General features: G+C 34.1%; 1 protein-coding gene and 1 long non-coding RNA gene across 6 annotated transcripts in view; one reads left to right on the plus strand and one right to left on the minus strand.

The window, feature by feature from the left end:
• The window catches only part of LOC138714949 (glycine dehydrogenase (decarboxylating), mitochondrial), a 34,334-nt gene extending 24,178 nt beyond the window's left edge, over positions 1–10,156 (minus strand). Inside the window, exons 1-5 of the mRNA XM_069847259.1 lie at positions 9,850–10,156; positions 7,800–7,878; positions 7,397–7,532; positions 3,641–3,805; positions 1,553–1,778 (exon numbers count right to left, since the gene is read on the minus strand). Of these exons, the coding sequence (XP_069703360.1) occupies positions 1,553–1,778; positions 3,641–3,805; positions 7,397–7,532; positions 7,800–7,878; positions 9,850–10,107 (864 nt within the window). The 5' untranslated portion in view covers positions 10,108–10,156. The remainder of the gene's footprint in view (positions 1–1,552; positions 1,779–3,640; positions 3,806–7,396; positions 7,533–7,799; positions 7,879–9,849) is intronic.
• Positions 1–22,895, plus strand: part of LOC138714950 (uncharacterized) — a 31,235-nt gene that overhangs the window by 3,165 nt on the left and 5,175 nt on the right. The window contains exon 1 of one of the 5 annotated variants that reach the window (XR_011336127.1): positions 1,655–1,794. The exons of 3 other annotated variants lie outside the window; for them this stretch is intronic. This is a non-coding gene — a long non-coding RNA (uncharacterized lncRNA). Of the gene's footprint in view, positions 1–1,654; positions 1,795–12,229; positions 13,931–22,895 lie in introns of those variants that run through there. One more of the 5 variants, XR_011336130.1, reaches the window with a different exon arrangement.

Here is a 22,895-nt window from a genome sequence, read left to right on the forward strand (position 1 = left end):
ATAAACATGGAAATATTAGACCAGTTCCCTTGAAGTCGCCAACAAACTCGACTGAGGAATCGGATCTTGGTGTAGGTGTCCCTGATGTCATTAACAGATCAATGTTGTTGTTGTTTTCTAATGCCAGGCGTTTGACACTAAAGTAATTTGACCTCTTGCACTCCAATATTTTTCAAAGATATTATCATGGCCAGCCACTGAAGCACAGATTTTGAGGTGTTCCGAATCCATTTCTTGGTTTGAGTTGCACAATGGGCAGTTAGGGGACTGATATATTCCAATTCTATGCAGGTGTTTGGCCAAACAATCATGGCCTGTTGCCAATCTAAATGCAGCTACAGACGATTTTCGTGGTAAATCGGGAATTAACTGTGGATTTTGATGCAGAGAGTTCCATTTTTTCCCTTGAGATTGTGTTATCAAATTTTGTTGAAGTCTAAGTATGTAGATTTAATAAATCTTTTCACAGAGTAATACATAGATTTAATAACAGGTCTGTAAGTAGCAGTGTTGCCCTTCTTTGCTAAAGCATCTGCATTCTCGTTTCCAAGGATTCCACAATGGGATGGTATCCATTGGAATACAATTCTTTTATTGAGTGATATTAATTGAGAGAGCATTTTAGTTATTTTAACAGATCATTGTAAAAATAAAGTCAACTCCATGGCAGGCCAGATCGGTCCAGAGGATGACAAGAGGTTAAAGCTCCCACCTTCACAGACATTCGGCATTTAATATCTGTCCTATGTGCCTGCTGCTTGTACCCCAAAGGAAATGCCTCTGGAGCTCATTTCTGTTAGAAACTGAGTGGACTCCAGGACCATACTATGGCCGGAATGATTAGATCAATGGAAAAAGCCATGATCCCATCAGGAATCGAACCCGCGACCTGCCAGCTTGCAGCGTTACACCTTAAGTGCAATGCTACCGCATGTCCCTAACAGATCAATGATTACGAGCGTTACAGAAAAAAAAGAACAGATCAATGATTATGAGCATTAGAGAAAAAAGAGAAGTGTCATATAATTTTTATGATATGAAATGATATGAACTGAGGAGAATGGATATTGTTATTGGAGTGTAATTTATGGAATTTAGGGAGATGGGAAAACCCTGAGAAAAATCTTCATCCTTCAAGCTTGTCTATAACAAGCATTACTTTAGCTACTGGGATGAAACGGAAGTTTGCAGAATGATAAGGTCATGCTCTACCACTGAGCTATCAGAGGAGGGGAGAGATGAGTTCTTTAACATTTGTATATGAGGATCACAATGGACGAATTTCATGTCATTTAAGTCACTCTTGAGAATTGTAACATGAAAGAATCGCATTTCTTCATCTGGATAGTCCCAAGAAAATTTTCGCAATTTCTCAGTAATGTTAAAATGCGCCAATCAGTGGTATATCATCAGAAGAAATTAATTCTGTCTTATATGTGATACTGCTGATAAAGATCGTGGTTAATAAAAGAATCCCAAGAAGTCAGTGTTTGTCGCCACAAACCAATTGAGAGATGTGCAGGCCACATCTTTAAGTGTATGATGTACTTACGCCATTGGAATGCGCCCTCTGGACCACCTCTGTGAAGTCGTGAATAGAGCCCTCTGTGTCTGGATATTGAAACAGCACTCCAGCGATGTCTCGGTTCGAAAAGTCAGCTGCAAACACATTTCCCAGCTCAACAGTGAGTCCCAATGAGTCAGCTCGAGTTTGAACCACTGACACAGTCTGTGGGTGTAGCTGATCCGACAGGAATAGACGCCACCGCTTAGTCTGCCTGTAACAATTTAAAGGTAAATATGTATGTCAATATTTCAGTACTGTTTGTGTCTGTAAATCTCCTCCTTAGAAATAGAAACTGAATGGAGCCAGAGACGAGTTAGATCAATTCTGGGCACTTTAGCCCTTAAGAGAGAGTTTAATTAAACAACCCTGAAACCTTCATTCATTTCAGAAGCTTACTCACAATCCTCTTTATTGGTATTTTTTGCACTGAATACATGACACACAACAATGAATCACTTTCGTAGAGACCACAGAAGTAAGGAGCTGGCTTTGAATTTGGCTTAGGCTAATTATCTGGCTGGATTTTTTCGATATGTTTTTCTCAACTGTGAGGCAAATGTCAGGTAATCCATGGCGAGTCCTCAGTCTCATCAGCCAAAATATTATCTCACTATCACCAGTTTCACCAGTGCTAGATAATCTCGCAGTTTATACAGCATCGTTAAATAACCAATTAAAATACTAATAATAAAACTTCCATAGATTACATGTCAGACCTATGTGGAGGAGTTAAGGCTGAAAAGTTTAACTGTGGGTGTAGCAATCTTTCTGAAATTTTGGTTATATACTTACACCATTAACATGTACTCTCATACCAAATTTGAACTTCATAGGTCAAACAGGTTTTTATTTTTTTTTATTATATCTTGTATCTTCACATGTATTGCAATTTTTATTTTTTGAACTGAAATTTGGTGAGTAGTTACTACAAACTCAGACAATTAAAAATTTCTCAGGATTTTATTGTGTGATGAATATATTTATAGCAAAAAAATTTAAACTTCTGATTTTTTTTTTGACACTTGAAAAATTCACCAATATTATAATTCACACTCAAACTCAGAGTAAATTCAATTACTAATACATTTATGAGCATATTCAGAAAGTTTTAAGGTAATATGGCAAAGTTGTGATGTAAGGAGCATTTTATGCATAAGGGGAGGGGAGGAATGGAAAGCAAGAAACTAGTATACAAACATAACACCATGTATTGAACTTAGCATAGTTCTGCACTAAGTATATGTTACTTCGCACGAGTTATAAAATGTCCGCAGAACAAAATTGTTTATATTTTATGAAAGAAAGAACATTGGAATATTTTTAAGCATGAATGTGAAAAATTAATAATTTTGACGAAAATGTCGAAATTTCAGCCTTAATCCCCCCCCCCCCCTTCCTTAATCATACACTGGGGTTTCCATTTTAATGGTTCCATCTATCATGTGTTTTTAAATGTTGCAATGCCATCGTTAGTAATCATAATAATTCATTTTAGCTGTATTGTTTGTCCGAAATTTATAACACCAAACAGATGCAGCTAAAGTTTAGAGAATAGGCTAATATTAACATGTCAGACAGCCTCTTCTTCTTCTAGCCTATTTGGGTTCTCCATCATTAAGTCCTATGCCGTGCATGTGCTTTCTAAGAGGATAGTACTCTGTCAGTAACCTCATCACAATCTTCAATTTGGCCCTTATCAGGGCCAACATATGCTTTAGTAATGCCTTTAGTGGGTCTGTCAATCATCCCCTTACTGTGTCATTCTTAGACTGAAATACTATAGCAGAATCAAGCTTCACCTTCACTCACTTATTCACCTGAATTCTCACAAAATGGTTTTGATCCAACAATAATACCTCAGCAGCTTTTTCTGCCAGCTAATGAACTCCCTCATTGCCTATTATGTTTTAACCATCCAGATGAGTCCCATCTCATCCCATCTTTCCACTTCAACAATGTTATTTCAGCAATTCCTGACAAAGCAGGAGTCCAAGCAATATAATGAGAGGGTAGATTTTACTGAAATTTTCTCAAAAGCACAGGCTGGTACTGCCATCTATAGAGTTAGTTTACCTGTGACATAAACTCATAGCTTCAGCAGCTGCTGTTCCCTCATCCAACAAAGAAGCATTAGCCACTTCCATTCCTGTGAGATCAGTGACCATTGTTTGATAGTTGAGGAGTCCTTCCAGCCTTCCCTGTGCAACTTCCGGTTGATATGGAGTATATTGTGTTGTCCTGAAAAGATGAATTTATAGGAAGGAATCATTTATATGTTTAACTTCATAAGAGAAAGTGTGGAGGAGATTCTAAATGTCTTAATGTCCAGATACATTGCAGCTTTTTTGCGTATCCCACACTCATGTTTTCTACATAGTTCCTTCAAACGGCTCAATAGTATTGCATGACATATTCTTACATAGATATATTTAGTCTCAATAGAAATGCTGGCCTACCAACTATAGAAACATTATTCACAAAGCAGGGAACTTCATTGGAGAGAAATAGCGGATTGATGAATTTTTCCTGAAAGTGTTATAAAGTACTCAATTCTCAATATGCTCAGTCAATTTAAGAGAGCAATGTATTACGATAATAAATGATTGAAGTAATTTTAGGTTTGTCCTTTAAATGTGCAGAAATTTGATCTGAGTAAATGTAATTTTCCATTCTAAAAGAAATTTTGAAATGTAACATTTGTTCAGATCAAATTTCTGCACATTTAAAGAATAAAACTAAAATTCTTTCAATAATTTATTATTGTAATACATTGCTCTGTTAAATTGACTGAGCATATTGGAAATTAAATCAATGACTTTCTCAAAACACGCTATGAAATACTTCATATAAAACAGTTTTTATCTCGAAAAGGATGCAAAAACGAGCAAAAATTATATTAAACCTTTTTGTTTCAAATATCTCAAAGAAATTAATGATATTATTTACGGTTCACTCTGTATACTAATGTTTAACATTTTTTTTAATACAGTATAGTACTATTACTTCTTCATTTACTAATCTAATATAACTTACTTTTCTAATTTATATAATTCCTCATCAACACATAATAAAAAAAAATAGTGAAATCTTACATTTGAAACCATTAACTTTAACTTTTTATTTTCTATATTAAATCTGCTTAAAGATTATTTTGTTGTTTGATATGATACCTTTCAGTATATTAATTATATACTTTTTGTAGCGAGCGTCCGGCCCGGAGGGCAAGCTCTTTCCGGGGTCCCGCAGGGGAGTGTCTTGGGGCCTCTTCTATTCTTGGCTTTTGTAAATGATCTGCCAGTTAATATCTTATCTAGGGTTCGCTTATTCGCGGATGATTGTATGTTATACAGGGAAATAAAAGGTCATGAAGATACTACTCTTCTCCAGAATGACCTCAATAGAATAAACGATTGGGCAATAGCCAACAAAATGAAAATAAATTCTCTAAAGAGCAAAGCCATCAGCTTTACAAGGAAAAGAAATAAAATAGTCGCATCGTATACGTTAGGGGGTGAAACCATTCCGGAAGTTAACAAATGTAAATACCTCGGAATAACATTTAGCAGCGATCTCGGCTGGGGGGAACACGTTACAGACACAGCGGGAAAAGCATGGAGAGCGTTACACTTTGTGATGAGGGTACTAAGAAAAGGTTCTGATAAATCCAAAGAGATTGCATATAAATCACTAGTACGTCCAGTAATGGAATATGGTGCTGCATGTTGGGATCCTTACAGATTAGAACATATTAAGACACTGGAAAAGATTCAAAAACGGGCTCTTAAGTGTTGTCGGAAAAATTCACCATTAAAATGGGACACACTCACGGACAGGAGAACGCGAATTCGATTATGCGCACTGTTCAAAACATACAGAGGTGAGCCTGCCTGGAAAGAAATAAAAAATAGGTTGCAGCCGCCAAATTACTCTTCAAGGAACGACCACTCATATAAATTGAGGGAAAGAAGGCAGAGGACGGACACTGGAAAGTTTTCTTTTCTCAATCATACTATCAGGGACTGGAATGCTTTACCTGCAGACTTACTAAAGGCTTTACCAACAACCAAAAATGTATTTAAAAATAGGCTTAAGGACCTTACTAATAGACGGTAATTATACACAGTACTTAAAGGGTGTAAATGATATGTTGTTATTGAAGTGTTGTATCAGTGAAGAATTATGTTGTGTCAGTGAAGTGTGTTGTATCAGTGAAGAAGTATGTCGTGTCAGTGAAGTGTGCTGTGTAAGTGAAACGTGTTCCTGTCAGTGAAGCTGTATAGGTTATAGTGGCAGTGCAAAGTATTTGAACAGTGAAATGTTTTTGAAGTGTTAGTGAAATCAGGATAGAATCAGTGAAATGTGTCGTAGTTCCAGTGCAGTGAGTGAGTTGACAGCGAAATGAGTGTAATGTTGAAAGGTACTTGTGCAGATATGAACATATACTCGTGGGTTTTAGTTCGATCTTAGTTTTAAGATACAAATTAGAATATTTCAAATGTTATTTTAAGTGATCATTTCATTTAATTTAGTATACTCCCTGTTGTTGTTGTTGTTGTTATTATTATTATTATTATTATTATTAGTATTAATTATTAGTATTATCATTAATTGTATTTTTAATTAATAAGTTTATTATTGTCATTATTGAGTGTAATTAGTTACCACTGCCACCGGGTATATACCCATTGCAGTGTGAATAAATACATACATACATATCGGGTCCAAATATTCAACATCTATAATCCCATTTCAGTGAGAGCTTTAATCTTCTCTTTCCATCTAATTTTAATTCTAAAAAGAAATTTTCCTAATTTATGCAGATTGCTAGATTCAGTATATTAATAGATTATGATGGTGGGAGAGGCGGTGGTCTAATATTCACTATCATTTTTAATTATCTTTTAGATTTTACTTATAGTTGCTTTATCTGCAAAATCATATCGCAATAACTGCCTGTTGAGAATGGTATATTGGGTTTCCATTTTGCTCTCATCTAGTAATCCCTGTCTGCAATTATGAATTCTGCTCTTGCGAATCAATACTTTGTTGTAGCAAAAGTAAGAACCAATCTGACATTTTCCTTTTGAAATAACCAGATTCCTAGTTACTTGTGAACGAGTTACTACTAAAACCCCAATCAGAAATCACATTGGTTGACCCGGGAATTTGAACCCAGGATATCCTGAATGCAAGTGTAATATTTTACCACTGAGCCACCTCACTTGGTTTCATTATTATGTAACATACTACTGATAATAAATCGTATTCCTCTAGAGACATTCTACAACATATAATTAGGATACAGATTGAAAGTGAGATCGAATTTCTTATTAAATTGTTTGAATAAATCGGACATATAGACAAGCAGTAAACTGAAGTCCATTTTTAATTTGAGCAATTTTCTATTGTGATTTTTTTCATTTTATTGTGTGTCATCTATCACCATCTGTTTACTGCATCTTAATATTTAATTAATTTAATATATATCTAACACACAATTTATAATTATATGGCAAGCAACTTTCAGTTACCGAATGGGGCTGTTATCACTAATGTATTAACATTAATTGTTTACAGGCCGAAATACGGGGTATGCTGTAAATGAAAGCATGATAATAGGCCTTGTAGATTCGCATTCCATCTGTCCATAATTATTGTATGTTGGTTATACTGTAGGCTACCTTTCTATTACATATCTAACAAATTTTATATTTACCATTAACAAGTGAATTTCAGAGTGTAACATTAATAGAATCTCAAATTGTAAGAGTCCTTTCCCCTCCCCCACAAATGGAAATAACATTAAATGTATTTTTGTATGCAACCTACCAGCCAGGATTCTCAAATATGTTTCTCATGATGGTGTGAGGAACACAGCAGTTGTTGTAGCCCATTCCAATATAGCTTCTCCAGATTTTGTTCTTCTCTGCTATCTCTCTGATGCGTCTAATCAGCTCATATTCACCTGTATTATAAAACATAACACATAACTAATTTTTGCATTATATTATTACAGCACTATGAAATCGCGCATATAAAACATGACGAAATTTTTTTATGTAAAACATTAAGATAGATATCTAACAAATTGTTGGAGACTGGAAGAAAAGAAATATGTTTTACTATATGTATATGTTAAAATATACTATGTAAAATTAGTTGCCTGGTATTTCAAGCCATCTCAATTATGTAGAAATAAGAAACGAAGGCACTTGCTGTGTGCTAGACTCACCTGCTGGTTCCTCAATTTCCAAATTATTAAGAAGTCTAATTTTGGCAGGAACGGCCTTATCTGTCATCTCATCCAAAGTCTGAAAAAATATAAAACACATGCATTTCATATATTTCGTTTGTCTTGGTGGTCTCTTGGTTGTCATGCTTGATCTAGATCTCCAGTTTCAGTTGAGATGTTGGTCACAGAGACATCACTTCTGTAAAACTGGAAAGTAAATTTATCTTGGAGCTCTCTCAAGTAATACAAGATTCTTTTATGTTCCATAAATGTGCTACATGGAATTCCAGGCATTCTTTCCCCTTAGAAGGTAGCCATGCTGAAAATTCTTATCATGCCCTTAAAAAGCCGATCACCCTTTGCTGAGTAAACATAACTGTCGGAACATTGAGTACGATAATGTATTAAACTAGAGTAGTTTCATAGCAGTAAAGTGGGACTGTTTCTTACGTGCTTACTTCACTCATACAGACATTTTGAATGCTTATATGTACTTACTTACTTACAAAAGGCTCTTAGAGAACCAAAATGTTCATTGCCGCCCTCACATAAGCCCGCCATCGGTCTCTATCCTGAGCAAGATTAATCCAGTTCCTACCATCATATCCCACCTCCCTCAAATTCATTGTAATCTACGTCTCAGCCTCCCCAAAGGTTTTTTTCCCTCTGTTCTCCCAACTAACACTCTATATGCATTTCTGGATTTGCCCATATGTGCTACATGCCTGCCCATCTCAAACATCTGGATATAATGCTCCTAATTATGTTAGGTGAAGAATACAATGTGTGCAGTTCTGCGTTGTGTAACTTTCTCCATTCTCCTGTAATTTCATTCTTTTTACCCCAAATATTTTCCTAAGCACATTATTCTCGAACACCTTTAACCTTTGTTCCTCTCTCAAAATGAGAGTACAAGTTTCACAAGCATACAGAACAACCGGTAATATAACTGTTAAAACAGTATTTATAAAATTATAAATTCCAACTTTCAGTTTTTTTGAAAGCAGACTAGATGACAAAAGCTTCTCAACCGAATAATAACAGTCATTTTCCATATTTATTCTGCGTTTAATTTCCTCTCGAGTGTCATTTATATTTGTTACTATTGCTTCAAGATATTTGAATTTTTCCACCTCTTCAAAAGATAAAGTTGCAATTTTTGTATTTTCATTTCGTACTATGTTCTGATCACGAGACATAATCATATACTTTGTCTTTTCGGGATTTACTTCCAAACCTATCTCATTACTTGCGTCAAGTAAAATTCCTGTGTTTTTCCTAATCGTTTGTGGATTTTCTCCTAACATATTCCTGTCATCCGCATAAATATATACAGTAACTGATGTAACCCGTTCAATTTCAAACCCTCTCTGTTTTCCTGGACTTTCCTAATGACATATTCTAGGGCAGAGGTAAAAAGTAAAGGTGATAGTGCATCTCCTTACTTTAACCCGCAGTGAATTGAAAAAACGTCAGACAGAAACTGACCTATACGACTTCTGCTGTATATTTCACTGAGACACATTTTAATTAATCGAACTAGCTTCTTGGGAATTGCTGTGAATGCTTATACATAACTAAAATTTGCAGTGTTAGTGTCTTTTTAAATTTGTTATTTAACGATGCTGTATGAATGGCATGATTATGTGGTGGTGGTGGTAGTAATAATAATAATAATAATGATTTATTTTAGCTGGCGTGGAATTGGTGATAGCGAAATGGTATTTTGAGAAGATGTGTCCGAGGATTTGCTATAGGATTACCAGTATGTATGTATTAAGATTGATTATGACTAATAAGAATATTATTTCTCTCCTCTAATTGTTGGAAGTTGGTTAACTGCGTGTAGCGTGCCAAAAAGGGAGGATTATTTTTCTTCCTTCCCCATTTCATTTGAAAACGAAGGTAGATCTAATCTTCTGAGCCATGTGTTCTTTGTTATCAGTGAAAAGAGTTCAATCTAAATGTCTTCCCTACTACATTTCTGCTTCCTGTACACCTCAGCAGCTTGCACAGGACACTTTAGCTTCATACATGATGTTTCACTTACCCTGAACCCAAGAAGTTCCAACATCTGTGTCTGTTCTCGTTCCCGAGGTCCAATATGACGTGCTGGAAATTCTTCACGTTTTGGGAACAGTTTGGACATCTGCTGGAGTCCATCACTGTCGCTTTTAGTGTTCTCATTTGGCAGAGGGTTGACATTTGTGGAAAGTGTGCGACAGGTGCTGTAGTTGGCTAGCCTCTTCTTGAACAACTGTGCCAATGTGTTGTTGCGGGAGGCATCTGAAAATATTATCCTGTACATGGTGCTCACAGCAGTTCTATCACTTGACTAGCTGTCTATACTGAAGCTCTGTGTATAAAATTGAAGTTAGTAACTGCAACCGAATGCAAGAGTGACTTATGTATTATTTACAATATCATCCTGTCAGCTGATTAGGACCAATGTTGTTCATTGCATTCACTAAAAATTATTATAGTAGACAGTGTAATAATGAAGTGTCTTCTTTAGCACTCTCATCATCACCATTACTTCCGTTACTACCTCCAGTTTTATTATATTTCCTCCACCACCATCACCATACTTACCAACGCCATCTTTCATCAGCATCACCATTAATACTGTCATCACAAGCACTATCACCATAATCATCACCACCACCATCATAATCACCACCACCACCACCACCACCACCACCACCACCACCATCATCATCATCATCATCACCATAACCATCATCATCATCAACATCATTACCACTTTTGTCATCATCATCAGCAGAATCAGCTACATGCATTGATCTTTTTTATTAATTTTTAATTGGTTTATTTTACGCAACTGCGATGGTTACTAGCATTTGAGTGAAATGAAAGTGATAATGCTAGCGAAATGAGTCTAGGATTCAGTGCCGAAAGTTACCAACATTTGCTGTTAATGGGTTGAAGGAAAACTCCGGAAAAACTTCAGCCAGATAACTTGTCCAACCAGGATTTGAAGGCGGACCTGCTCGAGATGCTAACCATTATTCCAGAGAGTAGATCACATTGATGTTAGAAGGTCATTCTGTTTTAAGTGAATCTTATTACCACTTATAATTGACCTTTCTCCTGAGCTTATGTCTACAAATTTATATTGATAAAATTATTTAGGGTATCTTCCAGATTATATTCTGATCATCAGCAGCAGCACTTAATACCATTGCCCACAAACTTGGACGATGAGAGAAGGGCGTCAAACAGTGATTGGCCATTTACAAAGTTAACCTTGGTAGCCATGACAGCAACCTATAATGTAACCAATGCAACTAGTGAGCTGTCAAAAGTTGAAGGAAACGTTAGTTCTACTATAATTATAATTTTCCCTATGTACACTGTAATTTTTGTGTTTATATTTATTTTTTTCATTATGATTAATATTTATAACTGTGATCTTGAATATATTGTAATGTAGTAATGAAGCAGTGAATGTTTTCTATTTGGTTGAGTTACGGTAGTTTTCAATGTGTTTACTGTGTTGTGAAAGTAACTATTCACTGTAAACTACTGATTACAGTCTCACAGGAAGATAGTTGCTCCATTAATCGTCACACTGGTGCTCTGTACAGCGTCTCCCACTGTGCACCAAGGGCAATGTTCTGTGACAAAGTATCTGCAATCCTACAAGGGTGAAACACCAGAGTGAATAACGCAAAAAAGTCGAATGCCCGCCATCAGAAAAGAAGAAAAGTTAGAAATAAGTTGCCTTAGATAGTGGTTTTGTGCTATGCTGACCACATGATCAGTTTGTACTGCAGTTTAATTTTTTTAACAAATGACTTCTTAAATAATATTCCTGTATTCAATCCAGAACTAGAGTGTAAGCTAAATTACCAGATGTCCCTGTTTTCTGAGAAGATTCTCCAAATTTTGCTTTTTATCCCCAGACAAAATTCGTCCCTGAATTTAATAATTTGTACCCAGATTTGTAGTGTTAATTATTTTTTATGAAAATACTGTTGAATATCTCAGTGCCTGGTGTATTCATTCACGAGATAAGATATCTAGAATACATATGGCTGAAATCTTCAGAAAGAGAAATATTTGAAGAGATAGACCATTATTTTTCATCAAATGTAAGTGGAAATAGTTTACTTGATGAAATTTCTTGCTTGAAGAAATGTCTTCAGAGAAAGTAGCAAAGTGGAATATAAAAAAATGCCACTCTTTGCTCAAAATAGAATGGAATTTTAAAATTTTTCTCTGCGAAAATGATTTCCCGTGCACAACTTTTATCATACTCGTGGGTTTCAGTTCGAACTTAGGGATAAGATACAAATTAGATTTACTTTAAATGTTATTTTAAGTGATCGTACTTCATTTAATTTAGGATGCTCATTATTATTATTATTATTATTATTATTATTATTATTATTATTATTAATTGTATTTTTATTAGTTGTGTTTATTATTGTCATTATTGAGTATAATTAGTTACCACTGCTACTGGGTATATACCTATTTGCAGTGTGAATAAATACATACAAAAAGAAAGAAAAAAAAAAACTCCAGAAGTTGACTGAACTATATCTGTCTCTTCTTAGAAGTAATGCTTCAGTGGAGAGAGTTTTTCTTCATTGACTGTGATGTGAAAGTCCCAAAAATGGAAAATGAATTTTGAAGCAGTTTGTGTCATGCTTGCTATCTTAACCAACTTCAATATGAACTTGATCTGTCAGGAATTCGCTGCAAAATTGGGATCCAGAGAAGACCTGCTCAAAAAAGTCACTCTTCTGAAAAGTACCAATAGTTTAAGTAATAGTTAAAGTAGAATGAATATTTTACTGTGTAAATATAATGAGTATTTTAATTCTTTAAAGTGTGTAGAACAATATAAGTGGATGGTGAACTAAAGAAATGTTAAAAGTAATTTTTCCATATGTCGATATCTGTCCCCATAAATTATGAAAAAATCTGGTAACCTTAGTGTACGGTACTCACTACGTAATTTTCGTCTTCACATATTTCACTCATGCTCTTAACACAAAGAGCCTGCAGGTTCAGAGTTTATCTTATGGGACTATGCCAGATTACGCGTACAGTTCAGGACCTCTGAATATAGACCACTTGTATGCGTAGCAATGAACTTGATAGTTATTTATGTCATTTGATGTACTGTGGAATTCTGAAGTTCTTACAGACAGGAAAGTTTCGTGTATTGGTGGAAAGTACCTAAAAATGAGGCAGTTTAATTTTACAAGTTTCAGTAGTGTCCATATTATGTGGTTAAGTGCTGAATGCTGACACAACAAAGAAGTGATGAACAGAAGCAGCTGAAATGAAGTTTTAAGCAGATTTTCAGATTTTAAAAGAGCTGACCAATTGCGAAATGTAGACATTAGATAAAAATTAAGAATTTTTAAATATAATGAAAAAAATATATAATCATCTAATTAATTCGTTGTTGTTTATGCATTAAAACATTTTTTTAATGATTATACAATGAACTTAATCATTTCTTGACACTAAGCTATGCGGAGAAGATAGCTTCAGTCATGGCGTAAGTGATACAATATTGCTTGTTAGTATAGAGTTTCTTTCATCTTTGGTGGTATGCATTAACTTATCTCAATATGCAGTAATATCTGTATTTTTAGTTTCACACACCTTTTCCAAGTTCTCTAATGTATAGCTGAATTTATCATTATTTTATTTCTTTTGAACTATAACAAGATGTGACGTAGAAAGCTCTTATGACGTTTATTGTTTCTCAATAGATTATCCTTCTGACTTAACAAAGTAATATTTTTCACAGATTGATGATTCTTATACTACTGATAAATAGATGACATTTTGAGATGAACCGTATTGAAATGTGATAGTAAAATTGGAGTATAAAATAATTATTATTGAATAATATGTAGATATGTTGCAATTTGTGTTGCTATGGTAACATTAAACAGTTCCATTTTTATACTTGTTCTTAAGCGTTTATTGTACGAGTGCATTTTTCTAAGAAGAGTGCTAGCAGTGTGTTTCTATTAGGATAGATATATCGCAGTTCCTGTAGTGACCAAATGCCGTCATACAGAGTTCCAGAAATGTTCATCGGCACAGATAATCAAAGGAGTATTCTTACTAAGAAAGATATGGTAGGAATTGGTTCATACAGTGAACTAGATCGGTTTGTATGTGTGGCGTAAATTATTATAAGTTTATTTTACCAAAAAAATCCAATAATAATAATAATAATAATAATAAAATGCAATCTTCTCTCGCTTATGTTAGACTAGGTATTGGCAGGATCTTCAGTATTATAACTGCCATTTTGACAAACAAATTAATGTCATATTGTGAACATCTTGTAGGTTTCTGGCAGTCCAAAATTTGTATAGGTTATAAAAGTAATCTGTATTCATTCATTATTGTAACATGTTGTATCCAATAATAGGCCTTCTTGTATTTATAAATTTTTTAGAGAATTCGTGTTATGTTTAGTTCTTACAGAATTTATTTATTTATTTTGTAATTTAATAAATTGTATCAGGTTGTTTTCCTGAGAAATGTAATCTCTCCCTATCATTAATTCATATATCATCATACCATAGCCCGGGTTCAGTTCACGGTGTAGCATGCTGTACTTGTACAAGAGCGCGGCCGTTCGGCTACCCAATCATTCACAGAATAGGAGTGGTAAGCACAATAAGAATCAGACTACAGTGCAAGCCTTCAGATCTCTCCTCGGTACAAGAGAGAAAAAAAACTTAGAACTGAACATATTTATTTGCTCCAGTATTTTATTATTTAATACAGTCTTGCTTAGATTGGTTTTTAGAAAAGACAATAGATTAGCAAATTGAGGGATAATGAGAAGAATTATTCTATTTTTCTGGCAGGAAAAAATGAATCACATACAGAGTAAGACAACTAGATATGTTTTAAAATAAAACCATTACTGTATAATATTATAATTATATAAATATATTAGTTCTTACTGGTTTGTTTTTAATTTACATTACATTAAGTATATACATAACGAATATGTTTAACAGTATACCTGCCTAATTGCAAGTGATACAAAAATTTTATGACCAGAAAAATATTAGGATAATTCTTTTTATATAACATGAAAAACTAAAAAACGATAATGGTGATAACAGAGAATGGCAAATGTAAATGCCAAGTGAAACTAAAGTATTCAGTGGAAATCAGTCCCATGTCATTTCCATCAGAAATTCTGTCAGTTGTTGAACTCCGTTCCCTAGTGCTGACTTATCAGTAGTATAGCTTCAAAGCAGAGAAGGTGACAGTGTCTACCTAAATAACAAAAAGATAAAATGGATTTCAGATGTATACACGAAATTATTTTACAGCAGTTTGTTTGAAAACATCTCACAGTATACTAGGGCATTCGATAAGTAATGGCAACAATGCTGTAAATCAATGCTTCTAGCAGTGGCTATTGAAATCTTGTAGTACGTAATGCAGCAGCAATTATTTCATAAATATGCAATATTGAAAGTCTCGAAGTAACCATATTTTGTAAATACAGTGACTGTTTCTGATTTGTAGCACATAATACAGCCCTAACAAATGTTAATAGGTGTTTCATAAAAATTCAAGTTGCAAGAGGAAAAAAATGCAACTTGGTGCTTTAGGGTATTAAGAGAAGCTTATGGGAGAAAAGTCCTACCACAATGAACTATTGCAAAATGGGTGGAAGCGAGGCTTTCACTTTCAATCAATCAAGAGTTGACAATCAAAAAGCTTTAAATCAATCAGTAAGAGAGATATCCAGAAATGATGCTGCAGATGGAGTCCGCCATCTCCCAAGGATTTGGCAACATATTGTTGACATGGTAGGGGACTATATTTGAAGTATGTAATGCCAAAAGTAACCTAAATAATTTTAGTTTGAAACAATAACTATGTTGCCATTACTTTTCGAATGCCCTGGTAATTGTTTATATCAGTTATATTCATACATATTCCCACAATTCATAATTGAGTTATGTCCACATATTGCTTGCTAAGAATGAATTCTAATGATTTATATAGTTTTAATTAAAAAAACCACTGAATTTAAAGCAAAAGGTTTGTTAAAAGTCACTGTTAGGTTGAAAATTTCCTCTATTGCCAACTACTGTCAAAATCCTTTAATTTGTGAAAGTGAATATAGAGAATTGTGAATCTATAGGATTAACTTAGAGTAAAATCTCAAAGTGACAGTCCCCTTCTTCAGTGCATGTTTTGCATCTTATAAAAATTTCCAGCAATACAGGCAAGTTCTTGTCCCATGATGTTGGAAATTTCAACACTAATATCGTTATCACTTCATTCAGCATGTGAAAATTATTGACATACTCTTTAATTTTTCAGTTTCTATTATAAAGAGAAATTGAAAGGATTTCAGTCTGAGATTCGAGGTGACCACATTCCTTGACTAATCGCGTGGTCATCAAATGCCATCTTATGTTCGTTACTGATAAATTGTTGGATCATCCTACCTAAAATATTTGTAAATTTCTTGAAAGACTGTTTCGTATCAGTAACAGCGTAGACTAAGCGTAGGATGACTCGAACCTTCTGTGTGGTTTTAAATTGTATGCTGTGCCCTTAGATATCCCTATACTGGTTTAACATTTTTGATGAGAATGCAGTAAATGTGATATGAATAGTTGCATCAGTATACAGAACTTCTAGATCCTGTGAAAAATTACTCACTGTATATTTTGTAATTCGTTTTAGAAATAAACAACATCTTTAATTAAGATAATTCTGTAATGTGACTGCCCATAAAAGGCCAAGATTGACCAGCCAACTGCTGGTCTCACGTCCACATGCCTCAGCAGAGGTGAACAATCATCCAACCAGTATGAAGGTACCATGTGATCAGCATAATGATTCCCCCAGCTGTTACAGCTGATTTTTGAAACAGGATTTCACTACCTGTTGTAGCTTCCCAAATTCATCACAATGCTGAGTGGGTACCGGTCCATACACTGGCTAAAATTTCATTAGAAAATTCCTTCCCCATGAGGACTCGAACCAGCACTCATTTCATAATGTGAGTCCAGGCATTATGACTAGCAGGGTTGGCTAACTTAATACCTCTTGAGGGCCAAATTTAATTTAGAGATCTCCATCAGGGTCCATATTATGCATTAAGTTTAGTTGTATCCACACAGAAAGAAAAATACAAGTTATAGTTACAATATGTATGCAGCATTATACAAGTCTCGTGAAGAGAGAACTCTTCTTCCTGAACACTAACCCTGCTTTACAAACTTCACTTCCTCAATCAAATGCAGAGTTCAATATTAGAAATAGATGCATAGTGGAAGCAATTTGATACACAAATGTACCTACACAAAGACTTTTTTCTCTGAATAATCTTATATTCTAAGTTTTGACATAATCATTCTTAAATAATATTAATGTTTGTGACGGTATTTGAACACAAGTAAATAAATGTCTGAGAATCTGTTATTTTTAAGGTGGAATTGTTGTTCATACTAAACAGTACAAGTAATTTTGCAAAGCTTCTAAACACAAGTATATTAAAGTTAATTCGAATTTATTTTTAAACATACAAAAGATTACAAAAACAGTTAATTCTAGCAGTTGCAACTCTTTTGATGCACAAGAAGATTAAAGACAAAATAATTATTAATCTACCTTTTTAGGCAGATGTTAAGAGAAGAGTGAGGGGGGAAAAAGGATAGATGAGGAAAACTCTGATGTTTATTAATGTAAAAATAAGCGAAAGGCTGTTGTAATTACAATAAAATACAATACAGATTATTAAAGATCTTTATTTTCTGATTATTTTAACTTACATTTAAGTTGTATTACCATTACACTATCCATTCCTGAGTAATCAACAATTGAAGGTATCTTGATGCTGAATTTTACACTTAAATATAGCATACTGCTGTTTTTGTCGAATAGCCCTTCTACATGGACATAAGTTACAGTATTTACGTAAAAAAGTGCTTGTATTATCGAAACCATTAGTGAGAGGTAAAATCTGAAAACAGATTTGGAAATGTGAAAGGTCATTATGTATTTTGTATGCAATATGTTCAGATCCATCCCTTACATAGGGTTGCCAACTCTGGTAAATAAAATTAACGGTCATTTTACAAGTTTGAATAAATATACATAATTATATATAATATACTAAAATCTGCTAAGGAAAAAATTTCTCTTCATTGAACTATATAGGCCTACATATGGATGCAATAAAAAAAAAGTTTGAGAAACTGCAATCTTGTTTCAGTATTCCAAATTCATTCTTCAAATTTGTATTGGGGCTTGATACCACAGTTTTAAGAACGTCTTTTTAAATAATTGATTAAATGGCGATCTTACTCGTGTTAATTGTGTAAGCATGTCCGGCTTACAGCTGTTTCGGTGTATCTTCACACCATCCTCAGAGCCTACTAGATCTCGGTGTCATCTCGAACTGCGCTGCCTGTTGTGTGGGTGCGTTCAATTGTTGAAAACACACAACAGGCAGCAAAGTTCAAGATGACGCCGAGATCTAGTAGGCTCTGGGGATGGTATGAAGAAATACCGAAACAGCTGTAAGCTGCACATGCTTACGCAATTAACAAGAGTAAGATCGCCATTTAATCAATTATTTTTATTCAAGTGTTAAAAGTAGTGTACGAAAGATTCAACATGAATGTCTTTTTCTTCTACACAACTAAATTTAAGGTTTTTCGTGATACAAAGTTCAGTTTTAAATTTCCGCATAAAATATTCCTCTAATCATCATTCAATACATTACTCATGATACTGAATACACACTCCACAAAACCATTGCTTCGAGGAATAGCAAACTCTGGTTGAATTACCATTCTGATTTATGGAGATTTCCCTGAGGCACCCTTGCCCTGAAAATATTTACACCATTTTCCAGCACTTATGAAATGTTCGTCTTTCAAAATGAAGGAACCACTTCATTTAATAAGCACAGTTCATCATAGACTATATTTTCATCTACTTGAATCCCCAGTATTTGTCCATAGAACCATCAAGTTTTAAGGTTGAAAAATACTTGAAAATTTCCATATCTCTAGTTGCTCTGAGTTAAAGCTAAAAATGTACCATAAAATAGAGAAAATACCCTTTTCGTCTATTTGGTAAAAGTTCTAATCACAAGTCCTGAAACTCATAAAATTACTGGCCATGAATAGGGCCAGTAAGGGGTTGATACCAGCCACTGGCCTTATGTTCAGACCAGCCAAAATATCTGACTGGACTGGTGAAATACTGGCTACTTGGCAACCGTACCCTTATGTCTTCTATTAAAATTACTTTTTAGGGATAGTGACCCTTCGATTTAGACGAAAAATTTCCAAATATGGTTTCTGATATTCAACTATATCAGATTTTGAACCGAGGGAATGGAAGTGAGATGGATCACAAGGAACATCATGAGGCACGTTATTTCGAGAATGGAGTGAAACAGACAGAGCTTGGAAAACCACGAAACATGTGGATGGATCTTACACTTAAATCTTTTGCAATGGTGATGTTGTCTAATGACATTTCTACATAGACGAGTTTACTTCAAAAAGGTGTGTATATATATATAATACAGAAATGAGTACCGGTACCAGAGCATTTCCTTGGGGGAAAAGGTGGTGAACATGTACTGTATGGCTAATATCCCTGTAATGAGATTATAAACTGTATTTGATATCTAATATATAAGAGTCAAAGCCATGTTACCCAGATGATTAAATGCCCTCCAACTGTACTTTTTCATTAAACCTCCACACTAATACTTCTAAAGTTTTTGATAAAAGAGTTAATAAAAACGTTGTAAGGGATATTCTAGAATTTTTAAACACTCAACAACACATCCCTTAGTAATTATCAGGGAACGGATTTATATGGACTAAAAATATATGAAATATGTAAATATATATGTAGTTATTTTTACCAAAATATGGAATTAAATATGGATTTTTACCAAAATATGGAATTAAATATGGACTTAAAATTATAAAAAAATGACTATGTACGTTAAATATTGGTACATTTTAATCAAACTAAACAAAAAATATAATGGACGTACCTTATCTTCCAATGTAGTTTCAACAAAACACAATTTTTATTGTCTGTTACCATAACAATAGGTTACAAACATTTCTTTCAAGTGCTGAAAAGTGAATCTTCTTCTATTGTCTCTGAGGATAGATTTATACTGACTAAAAGAGCGTTCGACGTCACAAGAAGTAACTGGTACATAATTCAATTTCACAATGTCTGCTGGGGATAAGTCCAAGTTAATCTTCACTGTTGATTCACCACTCATCACAGCAACAACCTTTTGTAGTTCTTCATATCCAGGGTTTTTTGAAAGTACAGTGTCCACCTTAGCTCTTACTGCATCTGCAACTTTACCTCTACCACGATTCAGTTGTTCCACAGTACTATTTATAATTTCAAAACTTTCAGATAGTGAAAGGTGCCTATTTTGGAGACTTTTGAGCGTTTTTATGATGCATGAAAATGTATGCTGAATGTGAGCTAAGTCATTCTTCACACTTATGTCACAGGTAACTGTTTTCGCAGTATCAATTGAGACTGCATCTTCAGAGTCCAATGCAAGGAGAACATTGTTAATAGAGTCTATATGTTCGGCATAATATTCAACTGCTTCTAGCCATGTACCCCATCTAGTTAAAATTGGCTTTGGTGGCAATGGAATTTCAGGGTACATTTCTTTCAACACGTTAACTCTACTGGGAGCTTTGAGAAATACTTTTTTCACTGATGAAATCAACAAATCTACTTTAGGGAAATTGTCTCTGACCACTTCTGCCACACGATGAAATGCATGCGCCACACAAGTAAAATGAGTCAATTTAGGATATACAACAGATAATGCTTGTCCAGCTTTGACCATATAAGGGGCAGCATCGCTAATAAAGAATAACACATTATCGTACATAATACCCTTTGGCCACAGGATACCCATAGCTTCGTTGAACAGTTTAACTATAGTTTTGTTATTGCACTTTTCTAGAACATCACAATGTAAAAGAATTCGTTCAGAATATTGTTCACTTAACAAACCGATAACTACATTACCAACAAGTCTACCTTCTTTGTCGGGAGTCTCATCAATGGAAACCCAAATTGAACTATCTTTAATTTCATCTCTTATCTTCTGTATTGTCTCATCGTAGATGGATGGAGCATACGTCTTCCTAAGTGTTGACTCATCCGGGATTGTATGTTGAGTATATTTTTCAAGGAATTCCCTGAAGACCTTATTCTTTAGTTTGTAGAGAGGAATATCAGCAGAGATGAGAGAACGGCACAGGTCGATGTTAAACTCAGATCTTACATTCGATGTTGTTGGTTGTGTTAAAAACAATTGTCTCTGCTTGGAATTTAGTTGTTTGTTGGCCTGATGTTTACTAGTTGTAATGTGTTGTTGCACCAGGAACTTTTGTGTAGATGATACTGCACACTGACACAAATTACAAAATAATATTTTATTGTCAGTTGATAAACCATCTTCTTTAAATTCTGAAATGTAACTTGTTAGTTTTGATTTTAAATTGACTGAATGACGTACTTTTGGCATATTTACCGTCTTTATAGTATGATTTACAAAACTGAACCTATGTGTACTCTGACTGGCATTTAACTGTTGAGCTGCACAACTGAAGTCTGTTAAAAATTTTAAATTAAATTAATACAGTTTTGTAACTTACTTTCCCATTGTTGATAGGACTGCTAATTTTCAAATAACTCTGATGTTAAAGGGATTACTGAACATGTGTTTAAATCTCTATTGTTGAAATGTATTTTTAAAAGTTAATGGAATTTTGTTTTGTTTTATTGTTAAACCTAATATAATATGGACTGTTTTATATGAAATATGGAAAATATATGGAAATTAACGAAAATATGTACTAAACTCTAAAATATGGAAAAATATGGAAAATAAAAGTAGGATTTTTCAACCCTACACATTGTGAAACATAAAGATAATGCAAAATATAAATTATATTAGCTTTATAAGTAAATATGTATTTACATATAAATCCTTTCCCTGGTAATTATACACCTGCTTAGTGTTGATTGAATGATCCACAATGGTCTGAGGTTGTGCTGACGTCCATTTCATGTACGTAATTTCATGTTCACTTACTTGACCTTCAAAGACAGGTGACGATACACAGGCAATTTCCTTGTTCCCAATCTGAACCCCATGAGTGTTATGGTATAGGCTGTACCAGTGGTCTTCAATCTTTTTTTTTGCTAGCATACCCCCAAACTGCATTGCAATTATATAAAAATTAACAAAAGACTACGATTGTTGTACTAAAAATAAATTATTATTTTTTTTTTAACCAATGGCGGGTACTTGACTTACGTCATTCACTCATATGAAACCAGTTATGTACATCAATTTAGCAAGAGAGTCGCTACCCAGGGTGTGCCATAGGAGGCTGGTCTACACTACACCCATGATGAGATGATTATGTAGATTTGTTGGGATGCTACAGAACTGGAGCTTCCCTGAGAAAATCTCTGTGAAATCATTATTATTATTTTTATTATTATTATTATTAGTATTATTATACAGTAGTTATTGATGCAATAATAATAATAATAATAATAGTAGTAATGATTTACGTAAAATAGTATTCAAGCAAGGAAAAATAAGAGTTGATATTGGAAAGGAAATTATAATATAATGCATTAATTATCAACAAATACCGATATAATAAAATAAATATGTGAGCATTTTTACATATGTAATTAGTGAGATGCGTACCCCTTGAGACAACCACGTGTATAAGGGTGTGCGTACCTTAGAGTGAATATTACTGGTATATATGATATAAAATTTCGTTTAAATTGGAAGACTTTGCATTTTCCATTTCTTGACCTCTGTAAACCCATTTAGGTGTTGAAATCAGGGGGAAAAAATAAATCAATCTCATAATTATACATCTTGATTATGTATTATACGTCTTTCTTGTGTTAAATTTTACTGTACCTGGTTAACATGTTTCGGCCTGTTATTGGCCTTCTTCTCATAATTGTATTATGCACTCCAAAAACGTCAACATCTGCAAA

This window comes from Periplaneta americana, chromosome 15 (genome assembly GCF_040183065.1).
Source record: "Periplaneta americana isolate PAMFEO1 chromosome 15, P.americana_PAMFEO1_priV1, whole genome shotgun sequence".
Taxonomy (NCBI): domain Eukaryota; kingdom Metazoa; phylum Arthropoda; class Insecta; order Blattodea; family Blattidae; genus Periplaneta; species Periplaneta americana.